The sequence below is a fragment of the Rhinatrema bivittatum genome, chromosome 1 (assembly GCF_901001135.1).
Source record: "Rhinatrema bivittatum chromosome 1, aRhiBiv1.1, whole genome shotgun sequence".
Taxonomy (NCBI): domain Eukaryota; kingdom Metazoa; phylum Chordata; class Amphibia; order Gymnophiona; family Rhinatrematidae; genus Rhinatrema; species Rhinatrema bivittatum.
The window spans coordinates 183,166,216-183,185,735 of record NC_042615.1 but is presented as its reverse complement, the minus strand read 5'-3'; the positions used below and the strand labels follow the sequence as shown (position 1 = coordinate 183,185,735).

General features: G+C 41.2%; 1 protein-coding gene across 1 annotated transcript in view; it reads right to left on the bottom strand.

The window, feature by feature from the left end:
• Positions 1 to 254: 254 nt before the first annotated feature.
• SEPSECS (Sep (O-phosphoserine) tRNA:Sec (selenocysteine) tRNA synthase) overlaps positions 255 to 19,520 on the bottom strand; it is a 113,761-nt gene continuing 94,495 nt past the window's right edge. Inside the window, exons 10-11 of the mRNA XM_029590040.1 lie at positions 2,706 to 2,796; positions 255 to 1,492 (exon numbers count right to left, since the gene is read on the bottom strand). Of these exons, the coding sequence (XP_029445900.1) occupies positions 1,192 to 1,492; positions 2,706 to 2,796 (392 nt within the window). The 3' untranslated portion in view covers positions 255 to 1,191. The remainder of the gene's footprint in view (positions 1,493 to 2,705; positions 2,797 to 19,520) is intronic.

Sequence of the window (19,520 nt, the reverse complement as noted above, 5' to 3'; positions counted from 1 at the left end):
CCCCACCCTCCCGAACCCCCCCCAAATGCCTTAAATTACCTGGGGTCCAGAGGGGGGGTCCCGGTGTGATCTTTCACTCTCAGGCCTCCGGTGCGTTGTTTTTTGTCCCCCCGACGTCAGGAGCGTAGGAGATCGCTCCCGGACCCCCGCTGGACCCCCAGGGACTTTTGGCCAGCTTGGGGGGGCCTCCTGACCCCCACAAGACTTGCCAAAAGTCCAGCGGGGGTCTGGGAACGACGACCTGCACTCAAATCTATATATTTATTTTATTTATTATTATTATTATTTTTTTTTTTTTTTTTTTATAGCCCAGCAGTTTCCTCCTGCTCTTTCGGGTTCCTGCTCAAGTGAAATTGGCTTCTAATGGGCTGAGGCTTCATGAACTTTTATTTATAACTGCCCTGGGTTATTCTCCATTACAGTAGCAGTCCCTGCCCAGAGGCCACAGAATTTGGCTTGCCTGAATCTAGCTAATAGTTATCACCATTGTGTAACGGCTGGGACTCCCTGCCCTGTAGCCCCAGTTGGCCAGAAAAGCAGAACTCTGACTCAGAAATGGACTGCAGGGGTCCTGCAAGATATACTGCCACGGTGACAGTAGGCTGGCCCTAGAGTTATATGTTGTTACTGAAGCATCCCTGCTTCCTTCTGGTTCACTTTGCTACCAACTTTAGTCAGTGGCACAGTGGATCACTATCTCTGTTAATACCTGGTTAAATCTGTTCTTTTTATACAAGTTAGGTGGGAATAAAAAAAAAAAAAAAAAAAAGACACTTATGGATATTTGCCAATTCTTCAAAAATCACACTAAAACGTCCTTAACATAAAAGGACAGTGCTATAATGGACATAGCTTCCACAAAGACATCAGCATGTGTGTTTTATTTTTTTAAACTAGGTCTTACACAAAAGATAATGGCCTGGCTGGTATCATTTATGACTGGGGATGAGGGGAGGATCTCAAGCTAAGGAATCAGGGAGCCATACTGCATATGATAGCTGAGACACCCACCCAAGTTATATGAACAATGGCTCAAAAGCAGGCAGCAGGAATAAATTATTTTAATTTGCCATCAAGTGGGTGGGAACCCCTCACACCCAATCAAATAACTTTTCAGAAGAACATCTATTTCAAATTTTTAACCCTACTACAATTTATATCTTCAACTGCAACTACAGGATTCTGCACATTTCAAGCAGATAAATTATCTTTAGTTGGCTCATTGTGCAAAACATCGCTTAGGCTTCTGGATAACTCTCCCACCAGGTCTGAACTTTGGCTAGAATTTTCAGTTGCATATTCAGTTTGGATTTCTTTTTGTAAAGTCTTCAGGCACTTGTCAAGTCTTTTTATGAATAAGTCCACATCTTGCTTTTTCATTCCAATTGCTGAAGCAGCATTGAGGTACGCGCAGGTATAGTTATTTGTATGAGTCATAAAACCCTTGAAAGTGTAGTCATTCACAGTTTGCACTAAGCCAAGAGGAACAGCTCTGCAAGAACAAAACCATGAAGTTCATTTCATTAAATGAATTAGAGACCAGTGGTAAATTAATCTAAAAAAATTTCATAAACAGGTTTTGTACTGTGCGCTCTAGTTTCCAGAAATACACAAAGAATAAGAAAGATTATGGGCTTGATTCACCAAAACTCAGAGGGGTTAGTAGGAAAGATGATCTTTTTGCAGATATTAGGATCTGCAACAGAGTGGACACCCCTGAAGGAGCAAACAGAATGAGGAGCAATCTGAAAAACAGTAAGGAGCAGCTGCGTACATGGCAGCGAAACCTCAATGCCAAAGTGGGCAGTCATGCATTTGAAGTGCAGAAATTCAAGGGAGTAGAATGCAATGGCTGTGAGAAATTGATGTGCGTCAAGCAGGAGGGAGACCACGAGTGATCATATCTGATGATCTCAAGGTAACAAAAAACAGGGCTAAGATGGCAGTGATGCTTAGGGAAAAGTATAACTAGCAAAGAAAATAGAGGTGCCACTGTATATGTCATTGATAAATCATCGCTTAAAAGGGGGGAGTAGCTGCAGCTCCATGCTGGTAACCCCCTCCCCCCATGCACCCTTTTCTTAATTTCGAACTCTATGCTTTAGGGATCCGGTGTTTCTCCCGTACCTTTTTGAATTTATCATTTTTGTCTTCACTATCTTTTCCAGAAGGGCATCCAGGCTTTTACTACCCTCTCCGTGAAGAAATATTTCCTGACGTTGGTTCTGAGTCATTGTCTCCCCCCCCCCCCTGAAGTTTCATATCATGACCCGTAGTTCTATTGTTTGCTTTCCAATGGAAAAGGTTAGAGAATCATTCATCATTAAAACCTTTCAAGTACCTGAAGGTCTGAATCATATCTCCCCTGCACCTCCTCTCTTCCAGGGTATACATATTCTGATCCTTCAGCCTCTCCTCATAAGTCTTCCAACACAGACCACACACCATTTCAGTCCAGATAATTTTTCTAGTACTTAATTTGTCTGACTGCTCAACTGAAAACAAACCTGTAATATTTCAGATAAAAGCACAATCTTACAGGATGAGCCAATCTCACTTTTGTGGAAGACCAGGAACACAGTTAGAGTCCTCAGTTCTACAGTAAGTTTGGGAACCTTCTTCAGATAAAATGTTACATGCCACATGACAGTACAAATCCAGAGAAATCTGTACTTTGAGAAATTAATTTTCTTTAAAAAGCTCACCTGGCTCCAGATACTTGTCTTGTGAAAAGCATGGATCCCAGCTGAGTGACAGATGTGCCTCTCTGTTCATCTAGATTCTTTACAGACATAGCTAAAGAAGAAGTAAACTATGTCAATATGTACATTACAGTATAATTCAAACTTTTTTTCTAATGTACTCTTCAATTCTCCAAAAGCAATATACAATAACAAATACAAATATATATACACACGCACACATACATTGTATTTCCTCTTTTTCAGTTCAATGTAAGCCGGCATGATGTGCCTTGCGCATGTCGGCAAAGAAAAGCCTTTAAATAAATAAATAAATATATCTATATATCTACACATAAACATATACACACACAATATGGCATTACACATATTGGTTTATCATGCACCAGACATAACCAAGGCACTGAAAGACTAATTTCTATTGATAATTATTATTGTAAGCAATCTAAGCAAATTATCTGACAAAATGCTATTAATCAAATAGATGTCCAGTTCTAAAAAGGTATTATGTAAATACAGCTTTACTCATCAAGTGTTCCGCTTTTCTATTCATAGTTTTAAAGCACAGCTTCCCAAACTGTGAGTCAGTACCCCAACCGTCTGGGGTCACGAATGGCAGTGCTCTTCAGACACTAGAAGCTCCAGCATTAGTAATGGAAGGCAGCATGAGTCCTGAGAGTCATCACACATTTACAGGCCCTGCAGTGGCCCCACTCTCAGATGAGTTTCTGTGGTAACAGGAAACCCTACATAAGGAAGGATTCGGGCCATTGCAGAGCCTGTGAGCTTGCACTGGCTCACAAGCCCTGTGCTGACTTTCATTACTTATGCTGCTGCCGCTTGCAGATCATTGTTGGGCCTGGAACAAGCCATGATGGGAGGAAATTGAAGAGAAAATTGTTGCCCCTGTTGTCAGCCTGCCCTGTCTTCTCACCAGATGTCATCCACCTTAGGCCTGGAGCCCAAAGAAAAATGTTGCTGCTATCCCTGGTTCACGGAAATGTTTAGAAAATGGGTTGTTTGAAGGGAGGTATCAGATGCAAGAGGAGTTTGAGGATTGAATCAGCTGGAGAGGGATTGGCTATGGCAGGTGAGAAAGGGGCAATGAAAGACAATTGACTGAAGGATGTGAGAAGGAGCTGGGGATGAGAGATGATCAGCTAGGGGGATGCGAGAGAAGGGTTGGAGGGGAGGTGGTCAGTCAGAGGTGATAAAGGATAAGGGTGATTGGGAGGGGATGATGGACAATCAGTTATAAGCAAGGGTTAAGGGTGAGAGGATCAGCTGGGAGGATATGAAGAAGGCTGAAGGTGTTGTGCAAGAGATGATAGGCTGAGGAAGATATAAGAGGGGGTTCTCTGCTGGAGGAGAAGAGGAACTTTCGAGAGGGTGGAGGCTGACAAAGAATTGACTGAACTGCAGCAAGTGTGAATGGAGTGATTGGTGGAGGGGGACCACCCATTGCTATGTTTTGGTGGTCCTCTAAGGTTCATGCAGATTTGTATGCACTAAGATGGGGTCACATTGGGTAACAGTTTGGGAAGCAATGGTTTAAACCTTACATTTAAGACATTCATTTCCTTTTTGGCTCCTTTGTGCTTTGAGATGAATCAGATCTAGACTCACTTGGGCTATAGCACCATAAGCCTTCAATTGCAATTATCCAGGGTTTTTCTTCTAATTTTAAAGCACAATTATGGTAGGTTTTTGACGTCTATGTTTAAGGTAACATTCCAAGTTTCTTCTTGGTGGAGAGAGATACCTGCTAAAGAGAAAAATATATTTATATTTTCTTCTAGCAGGTATCTCTTCACCCATCCCCTGTCTATTTGGTAGATTTATATCCTGTTTTTACTTTCATTTTGAAGTTACATTTAAGTGCATGTTTGAGACACTATTTCAGCACAGAGAGGTTTATCGGGTGTGGATCGATGTTTATTGATTGAATTTGTTTTTCCATTTTTGATGATTCTCCTCATGTTTTGTGGGGGGTTGTTTGTATCTCTTATATTGTTCATTTTTGTTTGGTTTTTTTTTTTTTTTTTTTAATGAGGACACTGGTGGAGCACGCTAAATTTTGCAACTGTATGCATATCCCTGAAAAAGCCTAACTCAGTAAAACATGTTGGGTTCTGATGAATAATGGATTGAGTTATTAGCAACTACCACGGTTTTGAACCATTTATATTATATATCTTGGATGATTATTGAAGTTGGACTCCACAAAAAATAACTGACTACACAATTAGCAATTGTTATTGCTCGAGCTGTCAGTATTTCATTTTGGATTATTTGAAGTTCTTAGGGAAATTTTAATAACTTCATAATCTATTTTAAAATTTGATTTCTTTTTCTCTTATATACTTTTCATTTATTTTCTTTTTGTCTTTCTTGGGATGCTGGAAGTCTTGTATTTTGTCCATTGTCCTTTATGTATAGGTCTGTATTTATGAAAATAGAATCTTTGGTATTCCATCACTGTCAATTTTTAATTGTTACCTTGATGTGTTTGTATTTTTTGGCTTTATTTGATATCTAGTTTGGTGTGAGTGGCATAAGCTTAGGTTCATAAGATTTGATACTGTAGCTAGATAATTTGGTATATATTTATGACAATTGATATTTAATAAATTGTATTTTTTGAAGTTGTTAGTATAGCTTATTTTTGAATAGGAAAAAAAAACAGCCAAAAAGAGAAAACCAAGGGTATTATGACTCACTGCACTGCAATTATCAGAGAATAACCATTAGAGGTAAGTCATTTCTTTTTCTGATTAAAATCAGCTATAAGCTACACTAATAAGATTACATACTTTAAAATTGCAAACTAATAAAAGGATAAAAGAAATGGATGAAAAGAGGAAGACAACCCAATAAAATTGAAACCAAAAGAAATAGACCCTATAAGAATGGGAGTGGGCTGTACTCTGCAGATAAACTTTATAAGATGAATAGACCAAATATGGAATCACAACTAAGGGGTTGCGAGAAGAGGCTACATCAAGGTCTGGTTTTCTTGGTAATCCAAATATGAATATTATGTAGTTTCTTAAACCAAATTTTATTTATTTATTTATTTAACAATTTTTATATACCGGCATTCGTAGGACACATCATGTCGGTTCACAATTAACTGAGAAAGGAAATTACAATGAACGAGGATAGAGAGAGTCAACGATATTACAATGAACTAGGAACAAGGATAGAGAGAGTCAACGAGCAGGGATACAACTTTGTAAAACGAACTGGATGAAGATTATCCATGTTAGGAATAGGTATGCATCAGGATGTTAAGGATGCATGTACACTTAAGAACTTAACATATGAACTTATTTACAATATTAATATTAAATGCAGGGGCAGGGAGAAGGGGAGAGGGGGAGCGAGGAGGGGAAAGGAGAGGAGGGGGTAGGGGTATAGGAGTACGTTAAGGCAATGGCACTTTCAAGGAAAGGCTGTTTGTAGGAAGAGAGGGGAGGGGTAGGGGAGAGGCAGCAGGGTGCTGGGGAAGGGTGGGGGGAGGGAGCTGGGAAGGTGAGGGAGCTAGAATGGTAAGGGAGAAGGGGGGAGCTGGGAAGGTGAGGGAGCAGGGGGAGTTGGGATGGCGAAGGGGAGGTTGAGGAGGGGGTGTGTAGGCTGAGCGGGAGCTGAGTAAGTTCGAGACATGACAATGACTAGGATTGGGAGGAGTTGGGGTATGCCTGTTTAAAGAGCCATGTCTTGATTCCTTTTTTGAAATGGCTCAGGGAAGGTTCTAGGCGGAGTTTAGCAGGAAGGGAGTTCTATGAAGAACCTTATGATTCCCTGGATTGTAGCCCTTAATGACTGGATGGGAATCTCTCTCCTCTACAGTCACTACTTCTTGCATTAAAATTCAAAAGGAAAAGGAATTCCACACTACACTCTCAGTGCCAAATTTAGATAAGTGACAGTTCAAGGCCAAGAATGAGGGGCCTTAAATACAAAAAAAAACAAACCCCTACTAAATTTCAAGTTTTACATTTGTTTTGTTAATGCTCTGCACACTCAAATGTTTGTAGATTAAACGTATATGAATAACCTATTGCAGATAACTAGTATTAAGTGTGAAAAGAATAGGGAGTAAAGAGCAATTAACTAACCCAGACCTGGAGCAATTGATCCAGGTTTAATAGTGGTAAATTGGGGGAGCGAGCCAACTGATTTAGTAAAAGGAGGGTGTGCCTTACTAATCTGTTAGAATATTGTGAAGGTGTGAATAAGCATGTAGATAAAGGTAAACTAAGCGATACAGTGTATTCTGATTTTCAGATGGCATTTAATACTTGTCATGAGAGACTCCTCAGAAAACTAACAAGTCATGGGGATAGGAGGTGATGTCTTACTGTGGATTGGTAACTGGTTAGAAGATAGGAAACAGTAGGATTAAATGGTCAGTTTTCCAAGTGGAGAAAGGTAAATAGAGGAGTACTCCAGGGATCTGTACTGGGACCAGTGTTTAACTTATTCATTAAAAATCTAGAAAAGTGAGCAAGTGAAGTGATGTAATTTGCAGATGACACAAAAATATTCAAAATAGTTAAGACATAAGCAGACTAAAAGAACTACAGAAATGCCTTGCAAGACCGAAATAAATGGCAGATAAAATGAAACACAAGCCTAACTATATATATATATATATATAAATGCTGGGCTCCATATTAGATACAATCACCCCAAAACAGACTCTTGGAGGCATTGGGGCAGATTTTAAATAATTGCGCGATCGCGTACTTTTGTTCGCGCACCAGGCGCGAACAAAAGTACGCTGGATTTTATAAGATACGCGCGTAGCCTCGCGTATCTTATAAAATCCGGGGTCGGCGTGCGCAAGGGGGTGCACATTTGTGCAACCTGCGCGTGCCGAGCCCAGCACGCGCTGCCTGTTCCCTCCGAGGCCGCTCCGATTTCGGAGCGGCCTCGGAGGGAACTTTCCTTCGCCCTCCACCCACCTTCCCCACCCCCTCCCCCGGCCCTAAGTAAACCCCCGCCACCTTTGTCAGCAAAGTTACGCCTGCTGAAAGCAGGCGTAACTTTGCACGCGTCGCCGGCAGCCCCACTCCGTCCTCCGGTCCCAGGGGCTGGTCCAGAGGCCTCGACCACGCCCCCGGGCCCGCCCCCGAAACGCCACGGCACGCCCCCGGACACGCCCCCTCCCACCCCTTTTCGAAAGCCCCGGGGCTATAGGCGCACCAGCGCGCGAGGGTCCTGCGCACGTAAATCTGGAAGGATTTACGTGCTCGGGCCTTTTAAAATCCGCCCCATTGTGAATAACAGGTGGGAAAAAAAAAATAGAATGTTAGGAAAGGAACACAGAACAAAACTGAATATCATAATGCCTCTGGATTGATTAATGGTGCATCTGCACCTTGAGTACAGTGTGCAGTTCTGGTCACACTCTCTCAAGATAGATAGAGCCTAGCTAGAACAGGTACTGAGAATGGCAAGAAAAAATAAAGGGAATAGAACCCTTATGAATAAAGGCTAAATAGATTAGGGCTCTTCACCATGGAGAAGTGATGACTGCGAGGGGATATAATAGAGGTCTATATCATGAATGGCGTGAACAGGTAAATAGGAAACAAATATTTACCCTTTCAAATCTCAACTGCTCTTAACCGCTTCGAGTACTTCTTTTGAGAAAAAAAAGAAGTCATTCAAAACTTAGGACTAGGGGATACCCCGTGATCCTAGCAGACAGAAGATATAAAAGGACATTGTTTAAAAATACAATCTTAAAGGTGCAGTCCATATGTATTCCACACGTTAAGAAAGGTGGAAGGAAGGCAAAACGATTACCGTCATGGTTAAAAGGTGAGGTGAAAGAGGCTATTTTAGCCAAAAAACAATCCTTCAAAAATTGGAAGAAGGATCCATCTGAAGAAAATAGGATAAAACATAAGCATTGTCAAGTTAAGTGTAAAACATTGATAAGACAGGCGAAGAGAGAATATGAAATGAAGTTGGCCATAGAGGCAAAAACTCATAATAAAAACTTTTTTAAATATATCCAAAGCAAGAAACTTGTGAGGGAGTCGGTTGGACCATTAGATGACCGAGGGGTTAAAGGCGCTCTTAGGGAAGATAAGGCCATTGCAGAAAGACTAAATGAATTCTTTGCTTCCGTATTTACTAATGAGGATGTTGGGGAGATACCAGCTCCGGAGATGGTTTTCAGGGGTGATGAGTCAGATGAACTGAACGAAATCACTGTGAACCTGGAAGATGCAGTAGGCCAGATCAACAAACTAAAGAGTAGCAAATCACCTGGACCGGATGGTATGCATCCTAGGGTACTGAAGGAACTCAAAAATGAAGTTTCTGATCTATTAGTTAAAATATGTAACCTATCTTTAAAATCATCCATTGTACCTGAGGGTGGCCAATGTAACCCCAATATTTAAAAAACGCTCCAGGGGAAATCCGGGTAACTATAGACCAGTAAGCCTGACTTCAGTGCCAGGAAAAATAGTGGAAACTATTCAAGATCAAAATCGTAGAGCATATAGAAAGACATGGTTTAATGGAACACAGTCAACATGGATTTACCCAAGGGAAGTCTTGCCTAACAAATCTGCTTCATTTTTTTGAAGGAGTTAATAAACATGTGGATAAAGGTGAACCGATATAGTGTATGTGGATTTTCAGAAGGCGTTTGACAAAGTCCCTCATGAGAGGCTTCTAAGAAAACTAAAAAGTCATGGGATAGGAGGCAATGTTCTTTCATGGATTACAAACTGGTTAAAAGACAGGAAACAGATAGTAGGATTAAATGGTCAATTTTCTCAGTGGAAAAGGGTAAACAGTGGAGTGTCTCAGATATCTGTACTTGGACCGGTGCTTAGTTAAATCACAGGCGGATTGTGATACATTACAGGAAGACCTTGCAAGACTGGAAGATTGGGCATCCAAATGGCAGATGAAATTTAATGTAGACAAGTGCAAGGTGTTGCATAAAGGGAAAAATAATCCTTGCTGTAGTTACACGATGTTAGGTTCTACCACCCAGGAAAAAGATCTAGGCATCATAGTGGATAATACTTTAAAATCGTCGGCTCAGTGTGCTGCAGCAGTCAAAAAAGCAAACAACGTTAGCAATTATTAGGAAGGGAATGGTTAATAAAATGGAAAATGCCATAATACCTCTATATCGCTCCATGGTGAGACCGCACCTGGAATACTGTGTACAATTCTGGTTGCCGCATCTCAAAAAAGATATAGTTGCAATGGAGAAGGTACAAAGAAGGGCAACCAAAATGGAACAGCTCCCCTATGAGAAAAGGCTGAAGAGGTTAGGGCTGTTCAGCTTGGATGATAGAGGTCTTTAAGATCATGAGAGGTCTTGAACGCGTAGATGTGAATCAGTTATTTACACTTTCGAATAATAGAAGGACTAGGGGGCATTCCATGAAGTTAGCAAGTAGCACATTTAAGACTAATCAATAAATTCTGGAATTTGTTGCCAGAGGATGTGGTTAGTGCAGTTAGTGTAGCTGGGTTCAAAAAAGGTTTGGATAAGTTCTTGGAGGAGAAGTCCATTAACGGCTATTAATCACATTTACTTAGGGAATAGCCACTGCTATTAATTGCATCAGTAGCATGGGATCTTCTTAGTGTTTGGGTACTTGCCAGGTTCTTGTGACCTGGTTTGGCCTCTGTTGGAAACAGGATGCTGGGCTTGATGGACCCTTGGTCTGACCCAGCATGACAACTTCTTATGTTCTTAATTAAAGAAAGCATTTTTTTTTCACTCAACACACATTTAAGAAGTGGAATTTGTTGCCAGAGGATGTGGTCAATATATCTAGCACAGTTGTGTTTAAAAGGGTTTGGACAAGTTCCTCGAGAAAAAGTCCATACCTGATAAATGTTGTATTGAATTTATTGGATTGTATTTAATGTATTATATTTTATGTTATCTTTGTATTTTATGTAGTTAGCTGCTTTGAAAGAACACATTTTTAAATTAAATTAAACCATTGGCAGCCAAATGGACTTAGGGAACAACACCCCCCCCCCCCCCCCATCTTTGGGAGTAAGCAACAAGGATTTTGGGATTTGCTGAGTACTTCCTAAATGACGGCAGATAAAGACCATATGGTCCATCCAATCTACCCACCAAGTTGTTTTTGGGAGCAACTGCCACTTAGTGCGGGTTACCCCCATGCCTTCTATTAAGGGTAGTAACTGCCGCTCCGTGCAAGTCACCCATGCAGAAATGTTAATCTAAAGTTAACGTAGGCTACCCCATTTTTCATTCACATCCTCCAGCTTGTAGGATCTATAGTGTTTATCCCATGCCCTTTACTGTTCTCTTATTCATCACTCTTCCAGGATGACATTACATGCATCTATCGCCCTCTCTGTGAAGAAGTATTTTCAGATGTTGGTTCTGAGTCAACCCTCCTGGAATTTCATATCATGATCCCTAGTTATGTAGTTTCCAGCAGAAAAGAACTGATGTTTGTGCAGCATTAATACTTTTCAGGTATTTGAATGTCTGTATCTTATCTTCCCTGTACCTTCTCTCTACATATTCAGGTCCTTCAATCTCATCTCATATGATTTATGATGCAGAACCCACACCATTTTGGTCACTGTAGTGAGGTGCTAGCCTCCAAGTGAGTACAGGTCCACTGGATAGCTGGTAACACTATTTTAGGCTTCAATTATAGTTAACCAATGACAATATAAATAAAAAACAATCAAAGGGGTTCCCCCTGGCAGCATGTGCATGGAGCACGCCTTACCTGTATCTAGGGCTTCAATTCAACATCCCTGGGCCCTCGTTACATAAGGAGAGACACCTATCTGGATCTGTCTCATTCAATATCCATAGCTTCCCCTTGTAGCCTGGAAGGCTGAAAGAGTATATACTTGTACCCACAGATACCTTCTCTGCTGAGTCTCTCAGTTTGCATCAATAAACCCTTCTCCCACAGGATTCTGATTAATTTATTTTATTTATATAATTCTTTTAACCTGTTCCTGGGATAGTTCACAGCGGCTTACAGAAATGAATAAAAACATATTAAAGTACAGTACTGTCTATAACAGGAAGGAGGATGCTAAATGAGAAATTCAGATCATATATTATCAGGCATTTAAACTAAAGAATGGGGTAGCAGGAGATGGCCAATGAAATTGATACGTCATCCCCAAGCAATACAGAAAGTGGGAGGAGAAAATACAATGAATCATCTCAAAAAAGCAGAAAAGGTGACTAGGAAGTGTAACAAATCAAGAGAGAAAAATTGGAAAGCGATGACTACAAACGCTCGCGGTTTTGGCAATAAAATCCCAGACTTGCAGGCCCTAATGGTGGAGGTGGACTTGGAAATTGTTGCGGTCAGAGACATGGTTCATGGATTCTCATGACTGGGATATGGCCATACCGGGCTACAACTTGTTAATGAAGGACAGTGGTGGGAAAAACGGGGACATTAGCTCTTTATATCAAAAAAAATATCTAAGCAACTGAACCGCAAGGAATGTGAGGTACAGAAGAAGCATTATGGGCCATACTATAAAAAGATGGTGCATCCATTTTTACTGGAATGGTTTACAGGCCTCTGACTCAAATGGAAGAACTAGACAGAGATCTGGTTGAAGACATCCAAAAGGAGAGAAAGAAGGAAGAAGTGTTGATTGTTGGAGATTTTAATCTGCCAGATGTAGACTGGAGAATCCCTTCTGCGGAATCTACCAGAAGTAGAGAGATAGTGTATCTCTTGCAAGGGGATCTGTTCAAACAAATGGTAATGGAACCCACGAAGGAGGATGTGATACTTGACTTAGTGCACACTAACGGGGATACTGTCTCTAATGTCCAGGTGGGTGCCCAGCTCAGCACTAGTGATCATCATACGGTATGGTTTGATATTGCAAATAGGATACAGAGAAGTCACATGAAGTCCTGGGTTTTGAATTTAAAAAATAGAGACTTTGTTGAAATGGGGACATACCTGGAGGTAGAACTAGAAGAGAGAAAATGGGAGAGGTGGAACAACAGTGGGCCAAACTAAAAGAGCAATTACAAAGGCAACAAATCTATATGTTAGAAAAGTAAACAAAAGTAAGAGAAATAAGAAACTAATCTGATTCTCAAAAGAGGTGGCTGATAAAATAAAAGCAAAAAGAACAGCGTTCAATAAATATAAAGGATACCAAAATGAACACAGTGAAGAATATCTGGTAAAACTGACTGAGATGAAGAAAGAAATCAAGAAAGTTAAAAGTCACGCAGAAGAAAGAATCAAAGAGGTAAAGAGAGGTGACAAAACATTTTTCAGATATATCAGAGAAAGAAGAAAAGTCCAAAGTGGTATAGTGAAATTGAAAGGTGACAATGATCAATGTGTGGAGAGAGACGAAGAAATGGCCGAAATAAACAAATACTTCAGTTCGGTGCTCAAAGATCTTTGAGAAGGACAGTCGCTATTTAACAAGACTTTGGAAGGGGATGGAGTAGATGAAACTCTGTTTACCGAACAGAATGTATGTGAAGAGCTAGGAAAACAAAGTGGACAAGGCCATAGGGCCAGATGAGATACATGCTAGGATACCGAGAGAGCTGAGAGATGTGCTGGCGGGTCCGCTGAAGAACCTGTTCTATAGATCCCTGGAAACGGACGTGGTGCCGCAAGATTGGAGAAGAGCGGTGGTGGTCCCGCTTTACAAGAGTGGGAGCAAAGAAGAGGCTGGAAACTACAGGCCAGTTAGCATCATCACCTCAGGGAAAATTAATGGAGACTCTGCTGAAGGAAAATATAGTGCCTTATCTACAATCCCGTGGGTTGCCCGATCTGAGGCAGCATAGATTCACCAGGGGAAGGTCCTGTCAGACAAATCTGATTGATTTTTTTGATTGGGTTAGAGAACTGGATCAGGGAAGAACACTTGATGGATTTTAGAAAAAGCTTTTGATATGGTCCCACATAGGAGACTCATGAACAAAATGAGAAGCTTGGGAGTGAGAGCCAAAGTAGTAGCGTGGATTGCAAACTGGTTGACGGACAGAAAACAGCATGTAATGGTAAATGGAACCTACTCTGAAGAAAGAATGGTGTTGAGTGGAGTGCCAGGGATCAGTTTTGGGACCTGTTCTGTTCAATATCTTTCTGAGCGACCTGGCAGAAGAAATAGAAGGTAAAATTTGTCTATTTGCGGATGATACTAAGATCTGCAACAGAGTGGACACGACTGAAGGAGAGAATGAAAAGTGTTTTAAAAATATTTGAAAAGTGGTCCAAGATTTGGCAGCTGGGATTCAATGCCAAGAAGTGCAGAGTCATGCATCTGGGGTGTGGTAATCCAAAAGAGCTTTATGTGATGGGCGGTGAAACACTAATGTGCATGGACTGGGAGAGGGACCTTGGTGTGATAGTGTCCGATGATGTGAAGATGGCGAAGCAATGGGCCAAGGCAATAGCTAAAGCCAGAAGAATGCTAGGCTGCATAGAGAAGAATAACCAGTAAGAAAAAAAAAGAGAGTGATAATGCCTTTGTACAGGTCCTTGGTGAGGCCTCACCTGTAGTATTAAGTTCAATACTGGTGCCCATAACCCAAAGAAGCGCAACCAATATGGTGAGGGGTCAGCACTGGAAGACTTATGAGGAGAGGCTGAAGGATCTGAATATGTACACCCTGAAAGAAGGTAGTTGCAGGGGGTAATGATACAGACCTTCAGATATCGTCAAACCTTTTGTCGTTGGAAAGAAATCAATAGAACTAAGGGTCATGAAATGAAACACCAGGAAGGTTAACTCAGAACCAATGTCAGGAAATATTTCTTCATGGAAAGGGTGGTGAATGCCTGGAATACCCTTCCAGAAGAGGTGAAGAAGACAAAAACAGTCAAGGAACTCAAAGGGGCATGGGATAAACACTGTGGATCTCTAAAAGCTAGAAATAAAGAAAAGCGTGCATGGGGGTAACTTGCTGATGTGGCAGTTGCTTTCCTTAACAAATAACAGTATCAAGGCTCAATGCAACTCCATCATTGTTCTCTGCTTCAATGGCAGTGAGCGAAAAAAGGGGAAGTGGATTCAGACAGCAGCCAACAAGTCCTCCAACTTTTACGGTTTGGGGAACAAATAAACATGGGGGTAACTAGCTGTTGCGGTGCTTACTACCCTTAATCACCAAACCTGATACTTTTAATACAACTCCAACGTTGCTTTCATGGCAATGGTTAAGGGAAATTGGATTCAAACAGCATCCAAGGGCCTTGACTTTTACAGTCTGGAAAACTGATAAGCATGGGGGTAACCTGCACAGTGCAGTAGATACTAAACATAAGCTTGCAGGGCAGACTGGGTGGAACATTTGGTCCTTTTCTACCATCATTTCTGTTTCTATAAATAAAAAAAATAAAAGCAAAAACAAAGTATTAGAAAGAAAAAGAGACCTGAGTTATTGGAATGCCAGTTCAAATAGGTAGGTCTTTAGCACTTTTTTGAAAACACTTGTATGACAGTACATATCGCCTCTGGTAACTGGTTCCAGAGTCTTGGGCCTGTTCATTCCAGTGCTACCAGTAACAGCGGCTACTCTCCTCCAGCCACAGCAAGAGTAGACCAGCCTCAATCAGTAGGTTTAGTTTGCAGTTTTACAAAGTTCCAAGTGGCAGAAATATTTCACACAATGGCTTTTATTTTCAAAACTGCATGTGTACAACTTTCATTCATCCAGATAAAGTGATTCTTCAAGCAGAAATATATTTCTTCAAATGTTAGTCATAATTCACGCTCTCTAAACAAAACTTGTTGTCAATTTTCCCACCAAGGGCTATAAGACTTGGGTTGATTATAGAGTTAACAGGAAAGCCATTTTGCTGCTGTTGGTACTGTTCCTAGAAAAGTCTCCAGTTCAGACATATGCAGAAGAATTCCCTGACTGGCCAGTTCTTCCTCTTTTGCACAAGAGTTCAATAACTTAAATCAGCACGTCATTCCCTCTGGTACTCTTCATAGGTAACGCCTCAGCTACAGCATATAAGGTCACATTCTTTGGTTGGGAGGAGAAATAGCCTAGTGGTTAGAGCAGGAGACCAGGGTTCGAGTCCTGCTGTTGCTCCTTGTGACCTTGGGCAAGTCACTTTACCCTCCATTGCCTCAGGTACAAATTTCGATTGTAAGCCCTCTGGGGATAGAGAAATACCTACAGTACCTGAATGTAAACAGATGTGATATCTCAGATTGAATGCCGGTACATAAAAATAAATAAATAACTCAGTCCCACACTTAAAGCTCTCCTTCAATTAGTTAAAAAAAAAAAAAAATCTTACTTCTGTGAAGCCTGAACACTTAATTGGCCAAGAAGTGTGGGTTTAAGGCCTGGTTAGTTTAAAGCACTTTGCTGGCTAATCAAATAGGTGGTTATCTTTCCATGCACATTCAAGTTTTCACTTTGTCAGTTCACAAAAACAGTTTTCCTGAGTAAAGCTAGCATTTCTTCTGGTTAAGTTTAAAATGTTATCATTTATTAAGGACTATCCCGCTCTGCCGCAGCTGTAAGCATTCTTTGTACCTTGTGGAAACATGAAGGTTTACTTGTGCACTGGTATAGGAAATGCATTTTCTGATGCCTTAAGGTATTCTAAGATTTTGTAATGGTGGTTTTTGTACAATTACATATAAAGTATGTATTGTAAATTTATGTACTCTAGTTTTTATTGATTGTACACTGCTTTGATTGGTTTTAGGACCAAAAGGTGGTACATAAATAATTTAAAATAAAATGAATGGTCTTCCACAAACAACCCAGCTTAAAGCAAGAATGCAGCCTGCCCCACTGGTGTCTTATCTTGCGAGCTTGCTTGGGACTTTCCATAGCTTGTTCTTTATCCAGACAATTAAATTTCACTCAGAGACTTCACCTTGTGTTACACATCTAGTTACCTTGCACTTCCACTGTGAATTCCTTTCCCCCTTGCAGTTTGACTTGCATTGCCTGCTGAACCAATTAAGCTTTGCTTCATGCACATTGAGGTTTAAACAGGCTACCTGAAATTGCTACTTCTGTGCAGTTTTCACAAATGCAGTTTACAAAAATTTGCATGTTTCATCTTCTGAATTCGTTCCTGCTTTATCAACTAGTCCCATTTTCTTTCCATACAATCGCCAGGTAGGGAAGACAACTTATCTCCATTCCCTGTTTTCAGCACTAGCTTGCTAATTCAGGAAAAGTTTAGTTTTCTGCAAGTCCATGTCCTGCTTGGCTTCCCCAGGAAATCAGAGCCCACCTGTACCCTTACATTGGCTCTGTATTCTTCAGCACAGTAAACTACCAGTTTCAGCATTACTCATGCCAACATTCTATATAAAACTGGTCTGGTTTCTGAAAGTAGTATTCTCAAAATCTTGTATTCTTTACAAGCCCTTTTCCTCCCAATTATCAGCAATGCAAGAAAGCATAAGGTAAAAGAAAAATCCACTTAGCTTAATTGTATAGCCTGGAATTTCCTGCACCCAAGTCCTCTTCCTCAGTTTCTTGCTTCATAATCAGCACTCCCATTAACTGTGCTCTGCTCTAGGACTGGGCACACAGATCCTCCAGGATTCTCCCCGGGCTCCTCCTTATGCAGCATCAGCCTCCCCCTTTATGCAGCTGGGTGGGCTACTAATGCTGTGCTGACGACTCATACCCAGTGGCTCTCTGCCAAGGACTAGGCAGAAAAGAAAGCTGGGAAATTTAGTTCCCTGCATGGCCATCTTGCCTTCTACCTTACTTGTGGCATAACCAGCCCTCGTTTTATATTTGGCTACCAAAGATCTATGTAGGAACAAGGGCAAACACTGAATTACCTACCACAGGCGTCTCTCTCTCAACTATTTCCATCCTGTCCTTATCCTTAAGATACATTCTTCAGAACTGAACACAGTACTCCAGGTGAGGCCTCACTAAAAACCTGTGCAAGGGCATTATCACCTCTTTTTCCTGCTGGTTATTCCTCTTTCTATGTAGCCCAGCATCCCTCTGGCTTTTGCCTCTACCTTGTCACATTGTTTAATTACCTTCAAATCGCCAGACACTATTATCCCAAGGTCCCTCCCCCAGTCGGTGCATATTAATTTTTCACTTCCCCATCTCACACAGTTCTTTTGGATTACTGCATCCCAAAGCATGACTCTACACTTCTTGGCATTGAATCCCAACTGCCAAACCTTCATTCAAGCTTCCTTAAATCACTTTTCATCCTCTCTATTCCTTCAGGTCTGGCCACTTGGCTACAGTCTGAGACAGGATACTGGGCTCAATGGACCTTTGGGCTGACTCAGCATGGAACATCTTGTTTTTATGTTCTTAACAGAAGAAGGGTGTGTGTGTGTAAAATATAATAGACTCTAGTGCAAGTACTATAAAGGCCTTATAGTGTGAGGCTGAATGGTTAAAGTGGTACTGCCTACAAATTCTTTAAAAAAAAGCCACAATAAGTAAATTAATTTCTAAATCAGAGGTCAAGATGCTGGCCACTGCTCCACAGCAATCTGTTTGATTGGGAATAATGTCCTATTATGGCTTGATTACCAATCTCCTGCAATACAATCTGCCAACTGAAGAAACTATTATCAAATTTAAGAATTTTTGCTTACTGCTGGAAACTCAAGTATGAAGCCATGTTTCCAAAGCCGAAAAGTATCACTCTGGAGAGAGTCCAAAAACTCTCTCTTCTGAAAGGTGAAGATATTGGGACTCAGTCCAACCAGAAGGCAGGCGATTAGCATCATGACCATTTCAAGATCAAAGCTTCATATAAATTCAGCTCTTTTGGGCCCCTTTACAGGGTAAGATCTTCAGAAATTTGACATACGGTACTTCACAGCGGCACAATCGTATTCCGGGGTCAGCAATCCGTCACGCCTGCCACAAAGACCTTCCTCCCAGAACACACAGCTTCCTGTCAAATGATGGCACATTGATCATTTTCAAAACTCACGAGCAGGCTGTGTCAATTCTTGCAATGCACAAGATGCCCTCAGCCAGCCTGTGAATTTTGAAAATGTTCACAGCAGGGGCACGTGAAACCAAATGGCATGTGGTTAGAGCAGTGGGCTACCAACCACTGGCAAGTCACTTTACCCTCCATTGCCTCAGGTACAAACGTATTCTCTGGGGATAGGGAAATACCTACAGTACCTGAATGTAATCTACTTTGAAGTGCAGAAAAAAAAGTGTGAAAAGTGGAATATAAATCTAAATAAAATAAAAAATGCCAGAGGGCATGCAGCAGCGGGGGGGGGGGGGGCCCTCTGTGACTTTTTTGGGGAAGAGAGAATCCCGTTTGGCTGAATTATGTTGCCAACTGCAATGTTGCTGGGGGGGGGGGGGGGGGGGGTGTATGGTATTTTGCCAACCCATGACATATTAGAGGATTTTCATGTTCTGAATAGTGTGATAGAGAGAATCTAGTCTCAATTTAAATATCACTGCGAGTGAATATATCGTAAGAAGATAAGATTTGGATCAGACCAAAGATCCTTCAAGCTGTTTCCAACAGTGGCCAATCCAGGTCACAAGTACCTGGCAAGATCCCAAAAAGGTAGATTCCATACTGCTGAGCCCAGGGATAAGCAATGGATTTCCCCAAGTCCACCTTAATAATGGTTTATGGCAGGGCTTGCTTGGAAAAACTGGTGGAGAACCAAATCACCTATGTAATCACACTCACAGATAATGATTTGGTAGATAGTTCAAGTCCACAGAACAAGTCCAATGTTTGCTTTATTGGATTTATAGAAAAATTTCAAATAGTGGTATTCATAGTCCCCCAAAGCTGTCTTGCGGACCCCACAGCC